Source organism: Balaenoptera musculus, chromosome 1 (genome assembly GCF_009873245.2).
Source record: "Balaenoptera musculus isolate JJ_BM4_2016_0621 chromosome 1, mBalMus1.pri.v3, whole genome shotgun sequence".
Classification (NCBI taxonomy): domain Eukaryota; kingdom Metazoa; phylum Chordata; class Mammalia; order Artiodactyla; family Balaenopteridae; genus Balaenoptera; species Balaenoptera musculus.
In genome coordinates this window covers 117652376-117668722 of record NC_045785.1, presented here as the reverse complement: position 1 = coordinate 117668722, position 16347 = coordinate 117652376, and the positions used below count along the sequence as shown (strand labels likewise).

Here is a 16347-nt window from a genome sequence, read left to right as displayed (position 1 = left end):
TCTTCGTTTCTGTGCGAGGGCTTTCTCTAGTTGTGGCAAGTGGGGGCCACTCTTCATCGCGGTGCGCGGGGCCTCTCATTATTGCGGCCTCTCTTGTTGCGGAGCACAGGCTCCAGACGCGCAGGCTCAGTAATTGTGGCTCACGGGCCTAGTTGCTCCGCGGCATGTGGGATCTTCCCAGACCAGGGTTCGAACCCGTGTCCCCTGCATTAGCAGGCAGATTCTCAACCACTGCGCCACCAGGGAAGCCCACTGCGCCACCAGGGAAGCCCTGAAATTTTTAGAATTAAATGAGACAAGATCTGTAAAGCATTTACAGTACCTCACATTATAAGAGCTGTCCATAATTGCTTTCAGACTGGATATTCTAGGCCAGGAGTTGACAAACTTTCAATAAATGGCTAGGTAATTTTTTTTTTGACTTACAAAGGTGGTTTTTTTTTTGTTTTTTGTTTTTGGCTGCCTTGGGTCTTCGTGGCTGCGCGTGGGCTTTCTCTAGTTGTGGCGAGTGGGGGCTACTCTTTGTTGCGGTGCGCAGGCTTCTCATTGCAGTGCCTTCTCTTGTTGCGGAGCATGGGCTCTAGGCACGCGGGCTTCAGGAGTTGTGGCGCACAGGCTCAGTAGTTGTGGCACACGGGCTTTGTTGCTCCAGGGCATTTGGGATCTTCCGGGACCAGGGCTTGAACCCGTGTCTCCTGCATTGGCAGGCGGATTCTTAACCACTGTGCCACCAGGGAAGTCCTCTACGAAGGTGTTTTTATTTTTTATTTATTTTTCAAAAGGTTTTAAAAAAAATTATGTGTAACATAAACAAAGTTATTTGTCAAATTTTTAAGGAGTTTCACATGTTCTGATTCTTTCCACTGCCAATCACCTTAGTTCCTCCAAACTCATAATCTTCACGATAAAATAGCCCTTTCAAAAAGAAGTTGTCATGTGAGTCAGCCCACAGTTCTTTTCGTTAGTCTTCTTTGATCTCCCGTGGAATATGGACACACTTCAAAATTCCCCACCTGTAATCTGTGGGATCCAATTTCCTCAAGCGATTTACTTTAGGACCATGTTTAGAGTCAGGAGATGGATCTGCCTGGTTCTGAATTTGACATCCTCTAAAAATGTATTAGGTTCAAATCATATTCACTCCTAAGCCATCACACCCTAGAACAGTACAGATCATTGGGATATGCCAATATCTAAGATTAAAAAAGTTTGTTAGGTTTTTCATAGTTTACTTGGCAGCTCTGTCTTGTAGTTCTTTCCCACAGATCTAACAGGTAGTTCTATGAGTAAAGGAAACCACACCATTACTCTATGAGGCGTTTCCAATGGTGTAGGTTTACAGAAAAAGCCCCGTCAGGATAGACCTCAACTCAAAGGTGTTTTTAAAAATAAAGTTTGATAAGAAAATATACACAGGAAAACAGTTACTCTGGATGGGGGATGTGTAGAAGCAGTTGATTCCTGTGGTGAACACAGCCGTTGGTTATAAACGCTGGAAGTCTTCTAACATGATGATACTATTCGTATTACCACCATTCTGGTATCTTTCTGTTGCCCGCTAGTTACCATCTCCACACATTCATCTACCACAGGACTCATAAAGGGATCAGATCTCCACAGTATTCCTCGGACATGTCTGCCACAGTTTAATTTCAATGACAACTTCTTTTCTATAAATTTTTTTCTTTTTTTTTGGCCGTGCAGTGCAGCTTGCAGGATCTTAGTTCCCCTACCAGGGATCGAACCCCTGCCCCCTACAGTGGAAGCACAGAGCCCTAACCACTGGACCACCAGGGAATTCCCCACAAATTTTTTTTTCAAATAGGGAGGGTGAGCTTGGCTCATGGTATCTGCCCAGCAGCTCAAAGTTTCCTCTAGAGGATAACTTTTTAGGCTTTGTGAGCCACACAGTCTCTACACAACTTTGCAGTTGTAGCAAGGAAGCATCCATAGACAATGAATGAGTGTGGCTGTGTTCAACTAAAACTTCATTTGTCGACACTGAAATGTGAATTTCACGATTTTCACATGTTGTCACATGGGTAACAGATCTTTTTCAATTGTTTAAAAATGTAAAAGCCATTCTTAGGTCCCAGCCTGCACAAAAACAGGTGATGGACTGGCAATTGGTGTGTGTGTGTGTATATATATATTTATATAAAAGAATATTTTAATTCTTGTCCTTAGAAACTGTAAAGACTGTACACCATTTGGAAATGAGTCCGTACCAAACAATGGCCAGAGAAGAATCATCCACTCTATGCCTTCTCTTTTGTCTGGTTACTCAGAAATATGTTATCAGTTATAACCGTTGTTGCTTGTCACCTCACATTATTTTAATCCATGTATTCACCATAGTCTACTTTCCCTTCCACATAAATTCGAGACCACTTTTTTTTTTTTAAGATGTTAGCTATGAGTTTTTCTTTTTTTAAAAAAATTTATTTATTTATTTATTTATTTTTGGCTGTGTTGGGTCTTCGTTTCTGTGCGAGGGCTTTCTCTAGTTGCGGCAAGCGGGGGCCACTCTTCATCGCGGTGCGCAGGCCTCTCACTCTCGCGGCCTCTCTTGTTGCGGAGCACAGGCTCCAGATGCGCAGGCTCAGTAGTTGTGGCTCACGGGCCTAGTTGCTCCGTGGCATGTGGGATCTTCCCAGACCAGGGCTCGAACCCGTGTCCCCTGCATTAGCAGGCAGATTCTCAACTGCTGCGCCACCAGGGAAGCCCGAGACCACTTTTTTACATACTGATAGAGCCGTTGGTATTTTATTCATAGTTAAAGTTAAAAGAAGGCAACTAACCCCCTTTTTTAAAAAAAAAAAAATTTATTTATTTACTTATTTTTGGCCATATTGGGTCTTCGTTGCTGCACGGGCTTTGTCTAGTTGCAGCGAGCTGGGGCTACTCTTCATTGCAGTGCGTGGGCCTCTCATTGCGGTGGCTTCTCTTGTTGCAGAGCACGGGCTCTAGGCGCGCAGGCTTCAGTAGTTGTGGCTCGCAGGCTCAGTAGTTGTGGCGCACGGGCTTAGTTGCTCCGCGGCATGTGGGATCTTCCCGGACCGGGGCTCGAACCTGTGTCCCCTGCACTGGCAGGCGGATTCTTAACCACTGCGTCACCAGGGAAGTCCCTCCTCACTCGGTTTTGAATGCAGACTTTAAGATTTCTTTGGCCCAGGTCTGTAACGTCCCTGGGGAGAAAGAAACTCGGACAACAGAGTGAGTGGGAGCAGCTGGACAAGAATAAGAGCTAAATCATTGGAGCCTGCAGGAGAGAAAGGAGTGAATGGAAAACCAGTATGTCAATGAGAAGTGATGTGGGAGGAGGGTATTTAACTAGCAGGGAGACTCATCCCCACTATTTTAGAACAACACTTAAATTCAGTTTCTGTTTCTAGTTGATTCTTAAACTATGTGGAAATAGTAATACAGTCATTTTCAGTAATAAATTATTATTTATAGCTCCTTGTTTGATGTCACCAACTTCCTTGAGGGCAGGGAGCTTGTCATGGTACGTGCCCAGTGTCTGGCACATCATGCCAATCGATAAATGGTGAATGAATGAGTATCATGTCCCCAGATCTAAATAAGTCAAGATAACTGAGGAGCTGCTATGTTGGCTGTCACCAGCATTATTACCTCTTGTTTCTTGTGTGGAAGCCAAATGAAAATAAGTTGAATGGAGCTGGGGGACAGAGGACCCCAGGCCCTGAATTTTTTTTTTTAATTAATTAATTAATTAATTAATTAATTTTTGGCTGTGTTGGCTCTTCGTTTCTGTGCGAGGGCTTTCTCTAGTTGCGGCAAGCGGGGGCCACTCTTCATCGCGGTGCGTGGGCCTCTCACTATCGCGGCCTCTCTTGTTGCGGAGCACAGGCTCCAGACACGCAGGCTCAGTAGTTGTGGCTCACGGGCCCAGTTGCTCTGCGGCATGTGGGATCTTCCCAGACCAGGGCTCGAACACGTGTCCCCTGCATCGGCAGGCAGATTCTCAACCACTGCGCCATCAGGGAAGCCCAAGGCCCTGAATTTTTCAACGTGCATTTTTTTCTTGGTGTATAGACAATGGAGACAGTGGAACAGGGTACGGGGCCGAGAAGAGAATGAAGTGGCCTCATTCACTCCCTCTGGTGTGCTAAGTCCTTCCAAGTGGGCTGGGCTCTTGGATTTTCAGAGCTGCTCTTCCTACCTCTGAGACCAGCTCACGGTTTAAGGTGTTGAGGTGGCCAATAAGGAGCACATTGAAACCTTCCTCAGGGAGACATCAACCCATACAGGAAAGGCTGAGTGCTGAGAATGAGGTCCCTTTATCCTGCTGTGAAAGGAGCCTGGCAAGGGCAGTGTGGCCAGAGGGATAAAGGAGGAGCAAGGACAACGCCTAAAGCCTCAGCCCCCTCCCTCTCACCCTTTTCCACCAATGTTTTGGCAACATTCCTAAAAGGCTTGTGACTTCCAATTCTGTTTGCACTCAGAACACCTGAAGTCTATGCTGTAGGGGAAGGAAAACATATCTTTTTCCCACTACCCTCCTAGGTTCTCCAGTTGGGGCCCCGTCATTAGACTGACAAGACAGATTAACAAGAGACAAAGAAACAGACTTTATTAATGTGTGTCATGCATACACGGGGAGAACTCAGATGAGTAACTCAAAGGAGTGGTTAGAACTTGGGCATATACAGCATCATAACAAAAGAATAATAAATTTTTAAAGAAGTGATGAGACAAAAGGAAAAGGACTTTCTAGGCTGGCAAACTGTAGGAAAGTAAGTATATGGGAAAAACTAATGCGAGATAAGTGTTAGGTTTGTTATGTGGATTTCTTCTGGTGCCATCTCTGGGCTAAAGGTCTAGAGTTGTCTCTGGTGATTAACTTCTGTCCTTCCTGGTAGAGAAGGTAGGCGGGCACCTTTACAAATTTCTGTTCTGCTTTTAGGCAACTAGGGGAAGGGCAGAGGGCTTTTCTTGTATCCACTTCTCATTCCCTTCAGCTCGAAATAATCAATATGCCAAAGTGGCATATTTTGGGGTGGCATATTCTGCTACTCTTCAATGTCTATTTTTGGAGGGGAGTACTCCACAAGACACAGGTCGAAATCCTTAAAGATGTCCAGGCTGAAAAGAGATGTCATTGTTGGGTAAAACCATCACAGATTTAAAAAGATGTGAGAAACATGAGCATTCTTTAGAGCTCTAGATAAGCAGATTTAGGTGAAAAACAGGCTTATATTTTCCCTCATGGGGCTACACATTTAGGAACCACAGAAGAGCTGATGTAGCTGAAGCTGTTCCCTAGGGAGCAGCAATCTGGTTGGAGGGCAGGAGCTGAAGCTGTATTTGTGTAGTGCTTTACATGATAATAGTTGGCCTGGAAGTCTCATTAGTGCCAGGCATTGTTCTAATGCTTTCAATGTACTAACTCATTTAATCCTCACACCTAAAAGAAAGGTACTGTTATCATCCCCATTTTCAGGTGAGGAATTGAGGCAGGAAGAAGTTAGTGCCTTGCCCAAGGTCATATAGGAGTAAGTAGTCGAGCCAAAATGCCAACCCAGACAGACAGGCTCCAGAGCCCAAATTCTAAAGACTCCCTATTCTGCTTCTACCAAGGTTACAGACACATAATTATCTATATGGGAAAGAGCTATTGGAAAGCTTCGCTAAACCACCCCAGCACTGTCACTCAGTACACAACTCCAGAGGCTTTTTGGAAAATTCACAGGTAAGAGATGTCATGTTAGGAGGCATTGCAGGCCAGAGGTGCCACTCTCATAGAATTCAATGTGAGTGATACCAGGAGGGCACAACTTGGGGCTCTTGCCTGTGGCTCCCTGTGGTGCCTGCAGAATCCAGGGCTGGATCTGAAGTCTGTTTCAAGAAAGCATTTTTTACGGATGCAGGTCAAATTTCCTATTCACTGAAAACTTGTTTAGTCCTGAGATAGGGCCTTATAGTGTCACCTTTAGGTCTTGGGCATGTAGAAGAGAGAAGGAAAAAAAGAAAAGAAGAAATAAAAGGAAAATAGGTTGGGGGGAAAGAAGCTGGCTAGTGGGGGAAGCAGGTGCTGACAACCTCTAGCCTCCAACATCAGAAAAGAGCCTAAGGTCCAGGTGGTCTAAAGTTGCCCTCTGCTATGGTCTGAAGGTTTGTGTTCCACCCAAATTCATATGCTGAAAGCCTAACCCTCAAAGGTGATGGTATTAGGAGGTGGGACCTTTAGCAGATGCTTAAGTCATGAGGGTGGAGCCTTCAAGAATGGGATTCGTGCTCTTATAAAACAGGCTCCACAGCGCTCCCTGGCCCCTTCCACCATGCAGGATACAAGGAAAAGTCTGCAATGAGGAAGAGAGCCCTCGTTCAACCACAATGGCACCCTGATCTTGTAACAGGGAAGAGCAAAATCTGACTCCATGTTGGATCTGTTTCTTTGACTTTAACCTTTGCTTTTCGTTGCTTTTGTTATTATAATCATACATAGTGGCCTGCCTCAGGGAACCCTCCCCACCTGTGAATGGCTGCAGAAAAGAAGAAACTAACACATCCCCTCCCATATGCTGGCCAAGCCAGGCAAAACTAATGGCCTTTTTCTTTACTTCCTCACCTCCTCTCCCTCTCTGCTCTATAAAAGAAACTGACATTCAGACCCCGATAAGATGGTTCTCTAGGGACACTAGTCCGCTATCTTCTCAGTCTGCTGGCTTTCCGAATAAAGTCACTATTCCTTGCCTCAACACCTCGTCTCCTGATTTATTGGCCTGTTGTGAGGTGAGCAGAGTGAGCTTGGACTCAGTAACAATCTCAGACTTCCAGCCTTTAGAACTGTGAGGAATAAATTACTGTTGTTCATAAGCTACCCAGTCTATGATATTTTGTTATAGCAGCCTAAATGGACCAAGGCACCCTCTAATATTTTAAAGAGTCTAATGGACAAAAGGACTAAACTACAGGTGTACTTGTGAAATGAGGTTGGTAAGAGGGTCAAGCCCAATGTCTGGTATGACAAAGGCCAATCCCTTACCTTTCCCCTGTCTGGAACTTGGTGATAAAGGTACTTCTCTCTTAAGTTGAAAGCTGGCTCCCCCAAAATACCACAAAATAATCTGTTGGTAAGGCAAAACCGAGTTTCTTGCTTATTGGAGTAACAGAGGGAACGTCATTGATAAAGTCTTAGTAGAGTCTCAGAATGGGGGTGCAAAGGCAGGGTATTGATGGGAATTCTGGAGTCTGGTTTACAGGGGGTATTTCATTGTGGGGGGAGGCAGGGGTTGCTGATTGAGATTAGGCATACTCTGTGGCAAAATAATTTAGGATTGGTGGGAAATATTTTCTAGGGAAGGGTTTCCTAGCTACTCTTGTTTGATGAGTCATTTTACGCTAAGGACACTTTGTCGGGATGTCTAGTTCCTGGGCAAGAGTTTCCTGGGTTAGTAAGGTCTTGTTAATGCAGACCTTCACATAGTGAAGTCAGGTTAATGTAAACAGCAAACTGTGTGGGTGTGGATTATTTTAGTGGCCATTTAACTCACAAAGTTTGGCATATGGCACATGCTGTAGCCAATAGGAAAGGGGTTAGAATACAGGTTTTTTTCATTAGGGAAGAAGGGGCAGGAGATTTAAGAGGTAAGCAAATGTGCAAAGGCACAAATATCCCTGAAGTAAAGGTACAGTACTTTTCCTGCAACTAGATATGCTACCACCAGGTGGAGCTAGACCCTTCTGGCATGGCTATTCTTCCAAACGTGATGCTATGTTACAGGCATAATTTCCTGGACATAGAGTTAAGTATGAGGAATTACAAATAGTTAACTTCACTTATCAGATTGGCAAAATTTATTATTATTATTTTATTTTATTTATTTATTATTGGCTGCGTTGGATCTTCGTTGTGGTGCGTGGGCTTCTCACTGTGGTGGCTTCTATTGTTGTGGAGCATGGGCTCTAGGCGCACGGGCTTCAGTAATTGTGGCACGCGGGCTCTAAAGTACAGTCTCAGTAGTTGTGGCGCACAGGCTTAGTTGCTCTGCACCATGTGGGATCTTCCCGGACCAGGGCTTGAACTGGTGTCCCGTGCACTGGCAGGCGGATTCTTAACCACGGCGTCACTAGGGAAGCCCCGGGAAAATTTAAAAAGCTTGTATAGGGGAGGAAAGAATACTTTACCTCTACCCTTCCAAGTACTTGGTTGAAGAACCCCCCTCCCTCCAACATTAAAAAGATTAACAGGAGAAAAAACAGAAGTTTAATAACATATATACCTCCAGTACACATGTTTCCAGGAAAACTCACCAAAATGGCTGAAGCTCTCACCTTAAATACTGTCTCTAGCTAAAGGCACAAAATGTTGGAGCGTTGGGGACGCAGAGCTAGTTATGGGAGGTTTTCAGGCAAAACACAGTAAAAAGGGTAAGGTTTGCTATGCAGATTTAAGTCTGTGCTTTCTCCATTGATAAGAGGTTTCTAGAGACTTGGTCATGCTCTTCTTCCAGGTACAGAAAGGGAGACACCCTTACAGATGGAGATTTCCCTTCAACATGTAAATTTCTCTTACAAAGGGTGACTTCTACTTGGTTTTCAGAGCTTTTCCTGTGTCTGCTGTTTTTAAAAAGTAAGCAACTCGGGCTTCCCTGGTGGCGCAGTGGTTGAGAATCTGCCTGCTAATGCAGGGGACACGGCTTCGAGCCCTGGTCTGGGAAGATCCCACATGCCACGGAGCAGCTGGGCCCGTGAGCCACAACTACTGAGCCTGCGCGTCTGGAGCCTGTGCCCCGCAACGGGAGGGGCCGCGATAGTGAAAGGCCCGCGCACCGCGATGAAGAGCGGTCCCCGCACCGCGATGAAGAGTGGCCCCCACTTGCCGTTAACTACAGAAAGCCCTCGCACGAACCGAAGACCCAACACAGCCAAAAATAAATAAATAAATAAATAAAGTAGCTAAAAAAAAAAAAAAAAAAGCCCAAATTTAAAAAAAAAAAAAAAAAAAAAAAAAAAAAAGTAAGCAACTCAAGATAATCCTTATGTCAATGTAGGGGAGCAGAATTTGCCGCTTTAAAATATGTCTCATTGGCATATTTATTGTTTGAAGCTGGTTATTTTCTGAGGAACAGCAGACATGGGAAGCGCTCTGAAAACCAAGTAGGAGTTGCCCTTTTGTAAGAAACATTTACATTTGTGAGGGAAATCTCCATTTGTAAGGGTGTATCTTCTCTGTACCTGGAACAGGAAGAGGACCAAATCTCTGGAAACTCTTAGCAATGGAGAAGGCAGTGACTTAAATCTGCATCACAATCACCCTTGCTTACTGTGCTGTTCCTGGTAGCTTCCCATAACCGACTGCCCCCATCCTAAACGTTCTCTTTTGACTTTAGCTGAGGATGGTATTTAAGGTGAGGGCTTTGGCCATTTTGGTGAGTTACTCAGTTTTCCTGGGTCTCTGCCCTGTACACATGTTATTAATTAAATTTTGTTTGATTTGCTCCTGTTAATCTGTCTCATGTCAATTTATTTCTTAAACCAGCCAGAAAAACCTAGTTGGGTAGAGGAAAATTTCTTCCTCCTCAATACCAAAAAGGCACATTTTGGGGTGGCATTTTCTGCTCCCCTTCACTTGATAATACACTTGATCGTCAAGGCTGTGGGGGAAACAAACACTCGTATGTTGTTGGTGTGAATACAAAAGGGAGGGTGGGACGTCCCTGGTGGTCCAGTGGTTAAGAATCCACCTTCCAATACAGGGGACACAGTTCGATCCCTGATCAGGGAACTAAGATCCCACATGCCTCGGGGCACCCACGCACCGCAACTACTGAGCCGACACAGCCAAATAAATAAATAAATCTTTAAAAACACACAGACACACACACAAACCAAAAGGTAGGGCAATTTGTCAATATTATAACAAAAGTACATATACATTTAAAATTTGACCTGGTCATTATGTTACCAGACCAAACTCAGGTCCACTCACCTGCCATGCAGCAAAGCCAATCTACTGATATCAGGTTGTGGTGAAGCAAAGTACAGCATTTATTGCAGGGCACCAAGCAAGGAGACTGGGCAGCCGGTGCTCAAAAGACCCGAACTCCCGATGTCTTTCAGGGAAGGGTTTTTAAAGGCAACATTTGGGGTGAGGATTGCAGCTCATGGAGTTTCTCCTGACTGGTTGGTGGTGAGGCAACAGGGTGATGTTTCAGAAGTCTTTTTTTTTTTTTCCACTCTATGTGGCTTGCAGGATCCTAGTTACCTGACCAGGGAATCGAACCTGTGCCCCCTGCAGTGGAAGCGCAGAGTCCTAACTCCTGGCCTGCCAGGGAATTCCTGATGTTTCAGGAATCTTGATCACCAACCTTCTGGTTCCAACCAGTCCGGGGTCTATGTGCTGTGGTCAGCATGTAGTCACCATCCTATACCTGGGTGTGTGGGTGGGGAGTGTCTTAGTTTCTGCAGAACAACTCAAAGACATGCGTCAGATTGTTATCTACGTCCCTTGAGGAGGAAATAGAACACTGTGTTGTGGCTGAAATATTGTTAAGCTATCATTACTTTTCTTGCTTGACTGCTTTTCCTTTTTTTCTGCATTCCCTCACTTCCCTAATAAGTAACTGTTTGAGTCTGCTCTTTGGAACTCAGAGAAAGCCTAAGGGACTAAATCCTTTTTCTACAAACAAGAAACAGGGGACAAGGAGGACTTTTTGTACCTGGGAATTCCCTGCAGGGTCCTGCTCATTTTTCAATCTCCTCCTTTCTTTGATACTTCTCAATCCTGAGGGGAACAGGGGCGGGACAAGAAAGTGAATAAAGTTTTGGATAGAGAGGTTAATCATAAACTGAGCAGGAGAACTCAGTTTTAGGGGGACTCGGTTTCAATCCCATGTCTAGGAATTTACCCTGAAGATATACCTCTAACAGTATGAAAATAAATGTAGGGACTTCCTGGGTGGTGCAGTGGTTAAGAATCCGCCTGCCAATGCAGGGGACACGGGTTTGAGCCCTGGTCCGGGAAGATCCCACATGCTTCAGAGCAACTAAGCCCGTGCACTACGACTACTGAGCCTGTGCTCTAGAGCTCGTGAGCCACAACTACTGAAGCCCGCACGCCTAAAGCCCATGCTCCACAACAAGAGAAGCCACCGCAATGAGAAGCCCGAGCACCGCAATGAAGAGTAGCCCCCGCTTGCCACAACTAGAGAAAGCTCGTGCAGCAGCAAAGACCCAATGCAGGCAAAATTAAATAAATAAATAAAATTAAAACAAAAACAAAAACAAAAAACAAAGAGCATTTGTGGAATAGAGATTTATATAGTAGTCAGGAAGGGCATTCTGGAATAAATCAACTAAGTTAGAAATAAGCTGGGCAATAAAACTTTGGGGGTAGTCTTCAATCATTTGTGTTTTTAAGAGGCAAAAATTGACAAGTTAACGTGTAACTTCAGAGTTTAGGCCCTAATTAATTGCAACTAGTAAATGAAAGGTTTGTACCTTAGAGCAGCACTGTCCAATAGAAGCATAATGCAAGCTGCATTTGTAATTTAAAATTTTCTTTTAACCCTATATAAAAAGTAAAAAAAAAAAAAAGTGAAATTAACTTGAATATATGTGTGTGTGTGTAGCCAAAATATTATCATTTCAATATGTAGTCAATGTAAAAAATTTCTTTTCTTGCTTAGTCTTCAAAATCCAGTGTGTATTTAACACTCACATACAGCTCAGCTCAATTTGTATACTATATATTCATCAGAATTGTTGATGTTGCATTTTGATTTCATAAAATTTATAGTGAAAAAGTTGTTCCAAACATAATTAAAAATATACTGTGAATTCTCTGGCAGTCCAGTGGTTAGGACTGCCGAGGGCCTGGATTTGATCCCTGGTCGGGGAACTAAGATTCTGCAAGCCGTGTGGCATGGCCAAAACAAACAAACAAACAAACATCCCCCAAAAAACCCACCCAAGATGCAAATAAAGACAAAGACTTACATTAATATATATGTATATATATATATACATATATATTTAAAAGTTTCCCAATAACTGAAGTTTAAAATTTTAAATTAATTAAAGTTAAATAAAATTAAACATTTGGTTGTGCTAGCCACATTTTAGGTGCTCAGTAGACACCTGTGACTTGTGGTTACAGTATTGGACAGCCCGGAAGGAAAGAATGAGATAATCCTTGGGGGAGCCTCTTGGACCATGCTTGTGTGTGACCTTGAAGCCACATGCAGTCATCCTTTCGCCTTATTTGCAAGTTTTGGATAATTTTTGTTAAGAGTTCTGAGGGTATATCAATTACCTTGATTTTTAAAAACAGCTTTATTGGAATAGAATTCACATACCATACAATTCGCCCACTTAAGGTGTACAGTTGAATGGTTTTTAGTATATTCACGGAGTTGTATAACCATCAGCACAATCAAGTTTAGAACATTTTCATCACCCCCAAAGAAACTCCATACCCATTGCAATCACACCCCATTTCCCCCAACCCTGTTGGCCCTAGGTAACCACTAATTTACTTTCTCTCTCTATTGATTTGTCTATTCTGAATATTTCATATAAATGATTCATCCATTTTGCAGCATGTATCAATACTTAATTCCTTTTTATCACCAAAAAATATTCTATTTTATGGATTTGCCATATTTTATTTATCCACTTATCAGTTGATGGACTTTTGGGTTATTTCTCTGGATTTTGTATGTTGACTGAGCAATGGACATTGTCAGCCAGGTCACTTATGGGGCTGCATTCAGCTGGGAACTTGGCAGGGGCTCCTTGGTTCTCCTCCATGCCTCTCTCTCCAAGTTGTGTCTCACACTCCATGACCCCTCTTTCTCCAACAGGATAGCTTGGACTTCCTTATCCATGGAGGCTGAGTTCCAAGAGAGCAAAAACAGAAGGTGCCACTTCTTAAGGGCTAGGCTACACCTACATGATTTCTGCTACATTCTATCCGTCAAGGAGGTGACATTGTCAGATTTGGAGAGAGGGGAAATAGGCTGCACCTCTGATGGGAGGCTTTGGATTCTGTCTACCACACCCACATTTACCAGTGTTTTTAAAATTAGGTGGGGCTATTTGACTAGTTGTGGACAATGGGCTGTCAGCAAACGTGACGCATTTCATTTCCAGGCTAAAGCAAAGAAAAGCCTGCAAGATGCTCCAGATGTATCATCTGTTCTGTAACCAAGAAGGCCTCATGTTGAAATTACTGTGAACTGCTCCATGGATGACAAATATTTTGCAATCACCCGGACCTGCAGGTGACTGCATTAGCACGCAATAAACCTCTGTTGTGCTAAGCCACTGAGTTTGGAAGCTGTTTGTTAGGGAAATATAACGGAGTCCATCCTGATTAAAACATATGGCTTATGTCCTTACCTCACCCCTAAACCCAATACTGATGCTGCTGCTGCAGCTCTGACTTCCGGCTGCCTGCCTCACCCACTGAACCTGCTTTTGTGCTGTTGCTTCTGACTTCTCTGGGTAAACTTGCCTGATATAGCTTGACTCTGGGACCTCCCACCCTTAGTGGCTGGTGTACCTGGATTGACCTTGGATGCCCCCTGGGACCTGTTGTAGGGTCATGGCGAAAAGAGGGAGTTGCAGCAAGGTAATTGAAGGTCCTTGTGGCTTCAGTTTACACTTACCTGCAAAAACCAAAAAACAAAAAAACTATAGGCAAAGGGGAGCTGTCAAGAAGTTTTTTTTGTTTTTTTTTGTTTAAACTTTTGGGTTTATTTATTTATTTATTTATTTATTTATTTATTTATTTATGGCTGTGTTGGGTCTTCGTTTCTGTGCGAGGGCTTTCTCTAGTTGCGGCAAGTGGGGGCCCCTCTTCATCGCGGTGCGCGGGCCTCTCACCATCGCGGCCTCTCTTGTTGCGGAGCACAGGCTCCAGACGCGCAGGCTCAGTAGTTGTGGCTCATGGGCCTAGTTGCTCCGTGGCATGTGGGATCTTCCCAGACCAGGGCTCAAACCCGTGTCCCCCTCATTGGCAGGCAGATTCTCAACCACTGCGCCACCAGGGAAGCCCTGTCAAGAAGTTTTTAATCTGAAGAGTGAGTTGGGGAAAAAAAGATTTGAAGAATAATTTGCTGATGAGAGCAGGGTATATGTCTGTGATATTGTGACTTGTAATAAAAAAAATATATATTTGGTGTTCATCTCCATTTCTGGCACAGAGTTCTAAAACCCTTGGAATTTCCTAAATGATGAGGACAATAAAGATGTCTTTTGTTATGTGAATGAGGTGAAATTTGGACGCCACCTAGGGATAGGGGCTGGTTGGCAGAAGAACCAACCCTGTGATTAGAGGGTTGGAACTTTCAGTCCCACCTCCCTTGACCCTTAGGGAGGGGAGAAGAGTTGGAGGATGAACCAACCAATGGCCAACGATTTAGTCAATCAAGACTATGTAATGAAGCCTCCATAAAAATCCAAAAGGAGAGGGTTCCGAGATTCTGGGTTGGTGAACAAGTGGAGATTCGCGGAGAGTGGTGTGCTCAGAGAGGGCATAGAAGCTCCGTGCCCTTTCCCCGTACTTGCCCTATATATTTCTTCTATCTGGCTGTTCCTGACTTATATCCTTTCATAATAAACAGGTAATCTAGTAAGTAAAATGTTTCTCTGAGTTCTGTGAGCTGCTCTAGCAAATTAATTGACTCCAAGGAGTGGGTCATTGGAACCTCTCATCTATAGCCAGTAGGTCAGAAGCACAGGTGACAATCTGGACTTGCAACTGGTGTCTGAAGGGGGGCGGAGGGGGCGGTCTTGTGAGACTGAGTCCTTAACCTCCCGGTAGATAGCATCAGAATTGTGTTGAATTGTAGGACACCAGCTAGTGTCGAAGAATTGCTTGGCAGTGTGGGCAAAATCCCGCCTCCCCCGCTAGAACTGGGTCAGAACTCTTTTTTTAAAAAATATTTTTGGATTTATTTTTGGTTGCGTTGGGTCTTCATTGCTGTGCACAGGCTTTCTCTAGTTGTGGAGAGGAGGGCTAGTCTTTGTTGAGGTGCATGGGCTTCTCATTGTGGTGGCGTCTCTTGTTGTGGAGCACGGGCTTTAGCTACACAGGCTTCAGTAGTTGTGGAGCACAGGTTCAGTAGTTGTGGCTCACGGGCTTAGTTGCTCTGCGGCATGTGGGATCTTCCCAGACCAGGGATCGAACCCGTGTCCCCTGCATTGGCAGGTGGATTCTTAACCACTGCACCACCAGGGAAGCCCCTGTGTTGTCATATTGTTCATGTTCTCCACAGTGGGGGTCCTGGTGCTCAGTCTGAGTCCAGGCAGCAACGATGGTGGAGCATTTTAAGGAGCTAGATTTAAAATGGCGGCAGAAGAGCCCATTCCTTTAATTTTCAGATACTTTGACTTCTTGGGGCCTTACTTATCCTGCAGGGACTACCCCTCTCCGGGTTAGCTAATTCCTAGGGGTAGCAAGCAACTTGCTTGTGAGCATTCCTGCCATGTGCAAACGAACCAATCCAGAGCCCATACCCTCAGTCACCTGTCTGTTATGCTCTTTCACTCTGGGCCACTATCCACCTGCCCTAATCACCCAGGGTCAGGTACCAGACAACTAGGGACAGCCCCTGTGCCCCAGAGCCCGCTGAAATTATTCAAACTAGCCAATCCTAAACCTGCTTATCCTGCCTTGCCTCTTCCTTCCTGTGAAAACCACAATAAAGGCTCTTGTGTAAGTTTTCCCCCCACCCCTGTGGTATGGCATCCCCCGCCCCTCCCTTGGGAACTGTGAGTATAACTATCTCTTTTTTTTCTTCCAGTTTTTTTGAGATATAGTTGACATACAGCACTGTATAAGTTTAAGGTGTACAGCACAATGATTTGATTCACATACATCCTGAAGTGATTATCACAATGATTTTAGTGAACATCTGTCATCTAATACAGGTACAAAATTAAATAGAAAAAAAGAATAAAAATTTTTTTTTCTTGTGCTGAGAACTTAGGATTTACCCTCTTAACAACTTTCATAACATACAGCAGTGTTAATTATATTTATCATGTTGTCCATTACATCCCTAGTACATTTAAAAAAAAAAATAAATTTATTTATTTATTTTTAGCTGCGTTGGGTCTTCGTTGCTGTGTTCGGGCTTTCTCTAGTTGTGGCGAGCGGGGGCTACTCTTCGTTGCGGTGCGCGGGCTTCTCACGCGGTGGCTTCTCTTGTTGCGGAGCACGGGCTCTAGGCGCGTGGGCTTCAGTAGTTGTGGCACGTGGGCTCAGTAGTTGTGGCTCGCGGGCTCTAGAGCACAGGCTCAGTAGTTGTGGTGCACTGGCTTAGTTGCTCCGCGGCATGTGGGATCTTCCCGGACCAGGGCTCGAACCTG

General features: G+C 44.4%; 1 protein-coding gene and 1 non-coding gene across 2 annotated transcripts; both read right to left on the bottom strand.

Annotated features, from left to right (window-relative positions):
• Positions 1 to 1239: 1239 nt before the first annotated feature.
• On the bottom strand, positions 1240 to 1370 carry LOC118887354. The gene has a single exon (XR_005017984.1). It is a non-coding gene; the product is annotated as a small nucleolar RNA SNORA18 (small nucleolar RNA).
• Positions 1371 to 1503: 133 nt separating this feature from the next.
• LOC118880379 (small nuclear ribonucleoprotein G-like) lies at positions 1504 to 2241 on the bottom strand. Its single transcript, XM_036824061.1, has 2 exons — positions 1820 to 2241; positions 1504 to 1684 (listed from the first exon to the last, which is right to left on the bottom strand). Exons 1-2 carry the CDS (start codon positions 1843 to 1845, stop codon positions 1504 to 1506), a joined length of 207 nt encoding a protein of 68 aa, XP_036679956.1. The 5' UTR covers positions 1846 to 2241.
• Positions 2242 to 16347: the final 14106 nt, after the last annotated feature.

Bases quoted from the DNA above. Each gene is read 5' to 3' on its own strand.
- LOC118880379 (XM_036824061.1), bottom strand. From the start codon at position 1,845: ATGAGCCAAGCTCACCCTCCCTATTT. The intron at 1,685-1,819 runs GAAAAAAAAATT...CCAAAAAAAAAG, and splicing joins CAAGCTCACCCTCCCTATTT to AAAAAAATTTATAGAAAAGA.